Source organism: Ipomoea nil, unplaced genomic scaffold, assembly GCF_001879475.1.
Source record: "Ipomoea nil cultivar Tokyo-kokei standard unplaced genomic scaffold, Asagao_1.1 scaffold1576, whole genome shotgun sequence".
NCBI classification, from domain to species: domain Eukaryota; kingdom Viridiplantae; phylum Streptophyta; class Magnoliopsida; order Solanales; family Convolvulaceae; genus Ipomoea; species Ipomoea nil.
The window spans coordinates 444323-456280 of record NW_017618004.1 but is presented as its reverse complement, the minus strand read 5'-3'; the positions used below and the strand labels follow the sequence as shown (position 1 = coordinate 456280).

The following is an 11958-nucleotide window of genomic DNA, read 5'->3' as shown; positions in this document are numbered from 1 at the left end:
GCGTTTGTAGTCCAACGGTTAGGATAATTGTTTTCCAAGCAATAGACCCGGGTTCGACTCCCGGCAAATGCACTTATTTTCTGTTCTTTATTGTGCTTGACTCCAGCTCATTTAATATTAAGAGATATTCTACCCTTGATTCAAGTCATATTTATATGTGAATGTTATTCATCGTTTTATTTTGTATATGTATTATCTATATTATATTAAAAAAATTACTATATATAATTTGGGCACTTAATTCAGAATAAAGATTTTTTGAAAGAAAATGTAGAGTTTGCTTACATGATCCCGTAAATTTAATTTAATTTTTTTTTTTTAAAAAATATTGTAATCTCTCTCTATGTTGTAGGAGCTTTTAGGCTCTTCCAAGGTCAAGTGACCTAAATTATAAGCCAAAGCCCCAAGCACAGAGCTTTGATACTCTTTAGTCAATCGTTATACCGTGACTGTAGACCCTGATCAGTCCAATACACAGAATTTGACTTCGTAAGGTCACACACATACACATAAATACGATATAATGAACATGAATTTTGTGTATTATATTAAGTGTTTATGTATCATCAGCTATATAATTCTGTATATTATGAACATGAATTTTGTATTTTATGAAGTCAAATTTTGTATATTGGACCAAAGTCCACAATGCACTGTGAACCAGGTATAAATTGCCATCTTTTGCACTTTCCTATGAGCATATATGTGAGAATTATTATTACTCTAACTCTTTTTCTTAACTTTTTAATTTTGTAGATTTCATTATTTTGCTCCAAAACTTCAATGTATGAACTGTAGAATGATTGTATCTTTCCTTTTGTTTTTCTAAACTTGTTTGCTTTATTTTATTCAATTTATTTGTATGCTTTATTTTTTTTTTCAACTGAATTTCCTATCTTGTTCAGTTGTTCTGGCAAGAAATGTGTTATTATTGAGAGTGGTTGAATAGTCTTATTGTACTCTATCTTCCAGTTGTTAAATCTAATCATTATTTGTTCTTTTGCTTATTTAATTTGGCTAACGAATTCGCTTAGGTTTTTACACTGTGGAAGTGAGTAGGAATTTATGAATTAGTCTTTGGATTCCCTTTGTGTAACCTCTTACAACTTATAAGATTAACTTAATTAAGTATGGGAATAAGATGACTTGCTTAGGTTTTTCATGACTAACTTTGCTTGTAAATTACAAGAGTAACAAATCTTGTGGGTTAGTACATTCGAGTAGATAAGGTGATTGACATTGTGAAAATGTTTCAGTAGTTCTTCGACCATGTATGTGATGAAGAATGCCAAGGTAATCAATGATCTGATGCTGCTGAGCTAAAATTTTGACGATTTATGCTAGCTACCATTTAGGTTAACATTATTCCTGCAAATCTCTCCCACTCTAAAAAAATGGGTCTCACTTTCACATCATCTCATTTACAAGTCATCTACTATTTACACTACATCCCTACAAATCTAATCAACGTAACTTTTCAAAAGTGGACCCAATATATTAAAATAACATTATTGATTATATTAAAATATTAAAAAATAAAAAATACACGGCAACTTTTGTCAGCGGTTTGCAAATTTGCAAACCCATTTCATAATTAAAAAAAAATAATAATAATAATGTGGCATTAGCCACATCATCTTTCAAACTTATCCATTTGCAGGGGTAAGTTCAACCTTATATATACATAAAACCAAACCCATAACTGAGCATATTTGCATGAAGTTGAAGCGTTCTCTAATAAGTGGAAGTAATGATGGCATTCATAGCTAATCTAGGCAACCGTCGAGCTCTCGGAATTCTCTGATGAATGGAATTAATGATTTTATTAAAATGACCATGAAACGTCCTAAAAGAAGTACGATGGTTCTTTTTTAAACTATGGAGGACCATTGGAGGTCATTTAAAATTCGGATAAGCACAACTGGTAAATCACTAATACTCGGAGGATCATTGAGAGTATTAACTCTTTGTAATACTTACGAAACTAACTCATTTTTCTCCATTTTCTTCCTTATTTTTAACCGTTGATCAACAAAGATAAATAAATAATAGTAATCTAAACGTTGTTATCATTTATGATTCTAACTGTATTATTTTTTTTTTGAAAGGAATTATTATTATTATTATTATTATTATTATTATTATTATTATTATTATTCACTAAATGGCTTAGTGTTTGCTTCTCTACTTTTGGTCTCCAAAGAAATACAATGAAACAAAATACTTCACTATCAGGAACCAAAAAAAAAACCACTTCAATGTTAATCTAAAGAACTAAAGAAGCTTAACTTGTCACCACTAATATAGTAATGACAAGAATTAAATTCGTAATTTTCAAGTAAAGGAATTATATTTATCCACTTAACCCTTTGAAGGTGTGAGTTATTTTTTTTTTTTTTGGTTATCACATTTGAGTGTATTTGTATTGATTTTTTTTGCATTCAAAAAAAAAAAAGTATTGATTTTTTCCAATCTCCACAAGTAATAGTTAATAATATATAATATAAAAATGTATGCATATCAAATTAAATATTATGTATGCATTCCTCACAAGATAAAAACGTAAAATTTATTTTCATATAAAAACGTATGTATATCAAATTAAATATTATGAAATTCTGCAATTAATTAAATTATGAAATGTGTGTTTGTTAGGTGCATTGAACATCAACCAACAGAGATTTAATAATCCTTGGACAGGGGTCTCCCCCAAAGGCTCGACTTGAAACTGAGATTGAGCATTTCCTCTTCCCTAAACACCTCTGCAACCAAGAATACAACACTATAAGTTATATATTAATTAAATCATTATTGTCTACCAAGAATACAAATGGAAAATAGTTATACATCTATAAGGTGGGGGGTGAGAGAAATGACACTTTTCTTGAAAATTTTGACAATTTTTATCACTTAATTATGTACTATAATAGGTTTAGTTCCTTTTTGGGTGACAAAGAAAACCTGCAACCATTACTTTAATGTGTGCAATGGGTAAACCCAGCCTTGTGAGGATCACAAAGCAGTCAGGCTAACTCAGTGGTTCAATAGGCAGTATTTGGAGCAAGAAATTAAATTTCTAAACTCGACAGTTGACAATGTAAGGATTATTCCCAAAGTGGGCAGGCACTAGAATTTGAACTACTGAACTACTGAGTTATCATGATATATATCCTTCCAAATACTCTGTCGGGCCGGGGTGTGGGGTGCCCTTGAGGTTGAAGATTCAACCTTTTGGGAACAAACTTAAATTGCCCATAGCTAACAAGCTCAAACCAAAAAGTCAATCAGTCGCTCCCACTAAAAATCCAACTTAAAACATTATAATAGTTACTATAAGTTAACCGTTCGACCAACTTGATTAGAATTGTCCCAAATCCGAACACCTTTTGTTAAGCAATGATGTGAACTCATTTAGAGGACATAAAACACTACTTAAAACAGCCAAACACTTAAAAGAAAAAAAGTACCTTTTCCACGATGGATTGAGAATTGGGGGAGTGACAAGTCCCAAGAGCATAAGCGGCGGCACAGTCGCCGGTGGGGCTTCCGAAGCTTGCGAACAAAACTCTTGAAATGTGTCGTTTCTGGGGACAGTGAAGATGCAGTTTGGCGCCACCCATGCCGCGCCTCATCCATGAACGCACAGGCGCCGGATTCAACTCCCCCACATGCCCACACACTTTGCTGATTGAGACTGAATCTATTGTGATGCCCAAAGGATTTCCCCCTTCTTCCTCAAACAAAACTACACTGTTTTTACTTGCTCTCACAAATGATCTTGGAATGTTGTACCTTCAAAATTAGAAAATGGTGAGTGATAAAAGAGTGATAAGATAGGCAGGGGCGGAGCTTGGAATTCCGTTGAGGGGGGCGAAGAAGTAGGGATTCAGAAATTTTGTCTAGTGAATCGAAATGTTAAAACAAAAGAGATAATTTGAAAAAATATATATATCTAAGAAATATAGATATAAATATTGTTGGATATGAACAAAAAATAAAATTCATCGATCATTATTGTGTGGACCTGGTCCAGACAAGTTGTATGAACCATATTTTGTATACTGTAAAATAATGTGCATTCAATACAAAAATAATGTACATTATATTTAGGGATGTACATTATTTTTTGTACTGAGTATATGTTATATTGTATAATGTACATACAATATAAAAATAATGTACATTTAATATATTAAAAATGTACTTTTTGTTATAATCCACACAATAATTTGCATATCAGGAGGCTTTGGGGTGTATTAATTACTTACCAGGCCTGAGAAGGTGTGCCTGACGGTGTACGGAAAGAGACCCAATAACGACCAATGCTCTGGCCGTTAACCCAAACGTGACCTTTTCCCATGGACCCAAGGTTTAATGCTATAGGTCCATTACCTCTGGGTGCATCAAATGTGGTCTGGCCCGACAATCAAACAAATTAAAATTACATTACATAAAATATAGCTTTCATTTTCTCAAAACAATTAATATTTTTTTTATTATATATTTTTCTTGCATGTATGTGTTTATGTAAGCCATGAGACATCATATTCTGTCATTTTATTTATCATACTTAACGTAATAATGTAAATATGCTTACCTTGTACCATATAAGTGGTTGATTAGAATAGCTAAACTTGCTCCATTGAACCTTATTTGATGCATCTTCTTCAAAAATTTGCAACTTTTCTCCCAACAATCCAACCTTTACAATATACAGTTAAAAATACACACGTTATATTTAAGTATTATATCGTTGTCTCAATAGTTGTACTACTAATACAATAAAACAAACTTATAGCTGATTTTATTTATTTGGTAGTAAACTGAAGTAACAATCATTACTGAAATTGTTAGATTCGTTGACATTTTCCGTCAAATTCTTCAGAATTCAAAGTCATGATTATATTGAAATTTACAATAGCAAAGTGGGTAAAACATGATTATCTACTACAATGTTAGTGTAGATTCTCATATAATGATTGCGGGTTATCCTCGTCATCCAAACAATGGCCCTGTTTGGTAAAAAATTGGCCTATAAGCCAATTTTAGCTTATTTGACTACTATTAATTGTTTGATTTAGTTAAAATATTAATATAAATGTTTGGTTAATTAGCTTTTTGCAACTCCAAAAGGCTAATATTAAAAAAGCTACTCTTAGCAACTTTTTCAATTAACTTTTTGAGAAAAAAATTTATACCAAACAGCTATGAGACCAAACACTTTTTTACAATCAGCTAATATTATCAACTATTTATACCCTCTAATTAACACAATCAGCTAACAGTCATTTTACCAAACAGGGCCAATATAATTTTTTTTTTTACAAAAAGAGTACCTGATAACCCCATTCAGAATGCCGAAGATCTTGCTTTCCTTGACTTGTTTTAATCGTAACTTTACGGAGTCCCAAAGCCTTGCGCTCAAGAAATGGTCCTGAATTCTGTAATTCATAAGTTAAAAGCGTTATTTACCCTATTTGTTACAAATTAAATGTTTGTCCCTTTATTATTACTAATAGTAATACATAAATATGCTACATATAACCAATTTTGTAGAAGTTATGAAACAGGAAATTAAAATAAGAAGAAGAAATTACTGGTAATCCAACTGAGGCACTTAATAGGGAAATGCTGTTTATCCCTTCCTTTAGACTAACTCTTCTCTTCATTTTAAAACTTGAGTTCCTAAACCTTCCGTGCGCATAACCTAAAAATTGGAAACTGTAAAAATTAACATAAAATAATAAACCCACAACCACTATTTGAGGTTATTATACAATGATCGAGTACAGTAAACCTTGTAAACTAAGTAGAAGAAGTAAACCGCACTAGGAAAGACTTAGGCTCAACCAAGAAAGTGTCGGCAATAATCAAACGTACTAATTAATGACATTTAAATACAAGAATCATGTCTCACCCACATAACCACCCCTTTTCCGGGTCATATTTTCATTTTTCTTGCACTAACATATAGGATGAATCCACAATAAGTTAAAAAGCTTATCATTTAATTTCATTCTTCCAAAAGGTTGAACCCCAACCTTAAGGGCCCCCCACACCCCGATCCGACAGAGCATCTGGGATGATGTAAATCATGGTAACTCAACTGAACATTTAATTTCATTGAGAAACAGTGTAATGATATGGTTTTAATTTAAAAAAAAAAAATCTTACTGATACCAAAATATATTATAAAGTACTTTTTTGAAAGCATATTATAAAGTACTTATTATAATTAGTTTGATTAAAAAAATTACCTTCTAATGCATCATTAACGAACATATGTAATACATGTCCCAATGTCCTCACCCTAATTGTAGATGAGGTGTCTGGTACGTTGTGCTGTAAACTGTAATATATATTTCAAAGTTAGTATATATATTAAACAAGAACATTATAACCCAAAAAAAAAAAAAAAAAAAAAAAAAAAAAAAAAAAAAACTGAACAAAACAAAAACAAAAGTATATATTACTTCCATGCAATTAATATCATGAGACATAGTATGTATAGTTTAGCACTTTAATTACCTGGTTGTGTACCAAAGATAATCTGATGTATCTTTTGTAGTATTCATATGTTCAAGTAAATCATTTGCTCGTGTTGAAGTGTTAGAGAACATGGGAACTTCCTCTTTGAATTCTTCCCATTTTTGAGGTGAGTTAAATTGGAGGACTGGCGCCATTGATCTTGTAGTGTATTTTGCATTAACCTATATATTCACAATCAAAAATACAACCCAAATGTAGTTAGTAATATACGTGGGTGATTGGTAAATAGCTATTAGCTAATTGCGTTAAAGAGTTGACTAATTGATTGTAGAAATGTAGAAAAATGTTTGATAAATTAACTAATAGCTGATTATATGCAAAATGACTTTTCAAAAAACTGATAGAAAAAGCTGCTTTGAGCAGATTTTTGAATTTTCATGTTTTGAAGCAATAAGTTGTTATAAAAAAATTAATTAATCAAACATTCAAATTGACTGATAAGCTAAATATGTTACCAAACAGAGATTATACCTTAGCCGTGTTAAAGACTTCTGTCTTGCAATCGGGCAAGATGCTTATGGATTTTGGAGGCAATTGATACGAAGAATTTTGAAACCGCACCATTGCATTTCGGTTGCGGTTGCTATTCACTAGAAAAGCTACGCATTCTCCTGAATTTCTCCGAAACACGTACGCCTGATTTTAACAATATAATCACTTTAATTTGTTTATAACTTAATTAGGTATCAAATTTGTTTATTGACTTTTTATACTTAAGATTATATTATGTGAACTTGAAAGCTAAAAATTATATGAGAGAAATAAAATAAATTTGATTGTTTACTTCTTGGAATGGGCCCAATGAAAAGTTAGAAGGTGTGCCATGCATAATGGTAGCTGAATTTAGTTTAACAGCAATATGTAAGTCCTTTAGATGCCCCCTTTTGGGTTCTCTAAATAAACCTGCAAATTAAAGTACATAAATGTTCATACTCACAATAAATAAATAATAAGAAAATTAAATAAAAATAAAACATAGAATGTGGTACCATATTCATCTATGGGAGCTTGATCATAATAGCCCGTTATCACAAATGCGGATGCCGATCTACCAAAATTGGTTCCACCATGGTACTATAATAAACCCAAGAAGCATCGTTAAATTTGGTAAGTTAAAAACAAGTCAAAGTATGATAATATATTAATATAGAGTATATCTATTATATTATTATATGTATGCATGTATAATATGGTATTGCAATCTAATAAATGGAGCATAACGAAGCTAGTAATGTATAAGTGACTTTTCCAAATGGGAAGTCCTGGGTTTGCTCCAGTGGAGACGGTATCAACTCTTTGTGTTCAGTAGGTTGAAAAAGTAACTATAAACATCGGTAGCACTCAAAAATATAACGCCATAAACAAAATTTAACTGATATGTGATATATTTAAAATAAAAAATAATAAATACTAAATTAGCTAAATTTAATATAATACTCCGTACATTATTATGAATTTAAAATTTGATCAAATTGACTTAATAAATAGTAAAAGAGATCATGGAAATGGGATAAGATACTATATTTAATATTTTAATATATCATTTAACAAGTAAAATTAAAGCAAAAAAAATCTTTTTATTTATTTATTTTGTTTGGTTAATTATTAAAAATAAACAAATATAATGCAAATTAAATAAAATAATATATGTACCATGTAATAGTTGATAAAGCAGCCTTTTTTGCGAGCAATGAATAGAGCAACATGATATGCTATATCCTCCGCTGATCTTATGCGTGGCTCATCTCCATATACTTGATAGCTTCACCCATAAACAAACAATATATATAATTACAATTACAATTAGTTCTCTAAATACTTGTTAATAAATACAACAATTTTTTTCTATTTTTATTCATAATTTCAAAATCGATTAAATTTGCTATTTGACTTTAAAAACTTATCATTTTTAAGTTCTCTGAAAATAATTTTTTATACCAAATTTCATATAAAAAATAGATTTCAAATTGCTTACAAGCTTGTCCAGTTCTCAGTCCAAATTGCAGGCTTGTTTGGTGAGTTAGGAGTGAAATCCAGCTCCCCACATTTCATATTATTGCATGTATTAATCTGCAACAAATTAAATGTGTATATAATTAGAATGTGTGTGTGGGGGGGGGGGGGGGAAGAAGAGGGAATTGGATATTTGAATGATGTTTTTCGTGACTCTAATATCAAATTAAATATCTTTATTTCGAATTAATTAAAAATTTAAATTAATAATAATTGCATTAAATATTTATTATTGTTATATATTATATGCTCAAAACGGAACTTACAACAGGATCAGGAGCATCAATTTGCTTGCACATGACCCATGGCACACCAGTTTGTAGTCCCACAGCCATCTGCGCTGCCCAACGAACATATGGGGGCCCTTTCTCCTTGAATCCTTTCTGTACATTAGTATACTCGTTCTCTATCTGTCAAATTTATTATCATTTTCTTTAATTATTATAAGTTATAACTATTTAGAAAAATTATAAATTATAAATAACTCAAACTAATTTAAGTGTTGGAAAGAAATGAGAAATTAATTACCTGCGACAATATAATGGGACCTCCTTGAGAAGCAAATAGTTTTTCTGACTTGAGCATGTTCACCATCCTTGTTGTGAAGTTTTGCATGTGAAACTAATATATGCTCAAAAATGTGAATTAGTTGTTAGCAAAAAGATATTTAGCTGATAACTGTTAGCAGGTTAATGAATTTGATTAGTTGATAGCATTAGCTGATTGTTGAAAAAAACTTAGTAATTAACTATTAGTTGATAGCTGATTACATACAAAATTACCTTGAATGGTTCATTATCAGACCGGAAAATGATGCCAGGGACATCATGTAACCAAAACGGGAAACCTCTGTAACATCAAAACAGGCTCCATTATAATCAAAATGCATTTTAAAAATTATAATGTTTGCCTTATAAAATATTGTAACAAATTATATTCATCGTTTGATTGTTTTAAAAAATGAGAGAGTGAATATAATATTATACCCATAACTAACTTCAGCTTGAATGTAGGGTCCAAAACGAACGAATGCGTAGAGACCTTGTGCCTGAATTTCCTTTATGAAATTTATTATATCCTTTCTCCCGCTAAAATCAAACTACAATTACAAAATAATAACAAATTATTATTATTATTATTATTATTTTTTGAAGTATTATTATTATTATTATAAAAAATTAATTTTAAAAAAAAAATGTACCTGACCAGGCTGAGGCTCATGTTCATTCCAAAAAACATAAGTTTCTATTACATCCAACCCACCATTTTTAGCTCTTTTTATGAGTGACGGCCACATCTGTTCACGCAAGAAAACAACAATATAATATAATAATTTAAAGAAAAAATATCAAACAAGTTCCTAAACTTTATCTAAGAAGTTAATTAGACTCTTAAATTTTTAAAAGTTGCAATTAAACTCACAAACATGTTATTTTTGCACAATGAAACCCACAAACATATTGGTGACCTATAATTGCAGGTCAACTAGTATTCCGGCAACCTTTGACAAATGTTCAACCAAATTTCAACAAGCCATATCAAATACAAGTTGGTTGCCTTCTCCAAACGCGATCAACGACTGTTTGACGGTCGCCGGTTGCTAGTATTTGACAAGGCTTGCCAGAATTTGGTCAGACATTCGTCAACGTTGGCTGGAATCCTAGTTGACCTGTAATTACATGTCACCAACAAGTTTGTAGGTTTTATTACTCCAAAATAACATTTTCGTGAGTTTAATACTTTAATTGCAACTTTTAAAAATTTAAGCGGACTTCTTGAGTAAAGTTTAAGGGTTTATTTGACCATTTTCTCTAATTTAAATGTCCGATACCTTAAGAGTGGGTGTGAAATTTCAACAAATTATAACAATTTCTAAACAAATTAAAGAAGACTCTATAACCAACAAATTGAGCTAAAATACCATATATGTGTCACGCAACCATGAAGTGTTCCTTAAAATTATTATTTTTGACAGTGTACGGAAGAAATTGAATGTTGGTAAGAATGGTGAACTACTATAGACTAGTGTGTTTTATATATCACAAAGTATAAATATTTTGATTCACTTACGGTGTATACACGCACGTACATAAGTATATACATGCATAATCATATACATATTTGTGTATATAGATAGGGACGGATCTAGAAATATTGTTAAGTAGGGTCGGTCAAAAATTTCAAAATTTTCAAAACGCTATAAAGAATATTTATGATTATGATAAAATATGAAATGGTTGGAGTAAATTACATATAATATCTATTAATATGAGTTTTATTTTAATTAGGTAAACTCTATGTATTTCTAAATGGATTTGAATACGATAACACACAATAATTCAAACTTTTAGACTCATTGACTATATAGTTCATAAAAAAAAGTTCTTTTAAAATATTTTTACAATTGAATTACAAAACTTTTTTCTTAAATGCTACTATTTCTATTGGATAACACCTCCACAGAGGCTTGATCTCATGACCTCCGCATAAGGTGTTTGACAATTACAAAACATATTTTTGTGTCAATTAATTCATCAATTTAAATAATTATTACCATATTTAACACATTATAAATCTCATAATTAATATAAAAATTACAATTAAGTGTAGTCAACAATATGTGATCCCTAAATCTCTTAAGAGTAATAAGATACATATAACCAAGTCACTTCAAGCCAAGTAGTTTAAAAAAAAAAAAATCACCTCAATCTTTTATCATCTTCCTATATAATAGTGTATTTTTTTTTTTTTTTGAAAGCTACTGGTTCTATTACATTGTAGTATATAATAGTGTATGATCTACTTCTAATTAAAACATATATTACTATATATACACATATATAATGGGGTGGGGTGGGGAGGAGGCTGTTGCCCATTGCCCCTCTCTAGACCTGCCCCTGTATATAGGCATCATGCCAGAAAAAATAAATCAAATAAAAATTTTAAAATAAAATGCTTTTTTTTTTTAATTACTTGATATATCTAAAATACCTTAATCATTTATGGTTTATAAATTTTTTTTTTAAAAAATAGTATAACTCAGCGATAAAGTATTATCCTTCCACGTGTTCTGTTGGGTCGGAGTGTGGGGCCCTTTGGATGCGAGAAGAGATACAATACAGTATATAGACACACATTTGTATATACGTAGATATTGATGTGCAAATAAAAAGAGAGCATACATCGGGGGTGCTTCTCGGATAATGAATGGAACCGGAGAACAGTAACTTCCTCTGGCCGTTGATGATGAGTGACCTGCCGTCATACGTGACGTCTCCGCCGTAGACGGCGGCGGCAAAAGCCGCCGCCAAACAAAGCCGCCATAGCCACCACATGATATGATCTGTCTGCCAATAGAGTTGAAGAAGTGTGTATGTAATGTAGTGAGTAGAAAAA

General features: G+C 30.7%; 1 protein-coding gene and 1 non-coding gene across 2 annotated transcripts; one reads left to right on the top strand and one right to left on the bottom strand.

Annotated features, from left to right (window-relative positions):
- Positions 1-72, top strand: TRNAG-UCC. Its single transcript has one exon. It is a non-coding gene; the product is annotated as a tRNA-Gly (tRNA).
- A 2480-nt stretch (positions 73-2552) lies between these two features.
- Positions 2553-11951, bottom strand: LOC109190727 (beta-galactosidase 16-like). Its single transcript, XM_019341298.1, has 19 exons — positions 11745-11951; positions 9764-9859; positions 9549-9661; positions 9345-9411; positions 9091-9183; positions 8829-8972; positions 8525-8619; positions 8203-8311; positions 7539-7623; positions 7334-7452; positions 7021-7185; positions 6529-6710; positions 6258-6349; positions 5598-5707; positions 5337-5441; positions 4598-4702; positions 4269-4414; positions 3468-3792; positions 2553-2762 (listed from the first exon to the last, which is right to left on the bottom strand). Exons 1-19 carry the CDS (start codon positions 11895-11897, stop codon positions 2652-2654), a joined length of 2415 nt encoding a protein of 804 aa, XP_019196843.1. The 5' UTR covers positions 11898-11951; the 3' UTR covers positions 2553-2651.
- Positions 11952-11958: the final 7 nt, after the last annotated feature.

What these genes read in the sequence shown, in the direction of transcription:
- LOC109190727 (XM_019341298.1), bottom strand. Translation starts at nt 11,897, where the DNA reads ATGTGGTGGCTATGGCGGCTTTGTTTGGCGGCGGCTTTTGCCGCCGCC. An exon ending in ATCCGAGAAGCACCCCCGAT is followed by an intron (nt 9,860 to 11,744) that starts GTATGCTCTCTT and finishes TTGCGTGAACAG; the next exon opens with ATGTGGCCGTCACTCATAAA. An exon ending in CGTTAATGATGCATTAGAAG is followed by an intron (nt 5,708 to 6,257) that starts GTAATTTTTTTA and finishes TCCAATTTTTAG; the next exon opens with GTTATGCGCACGGAAGGTTT.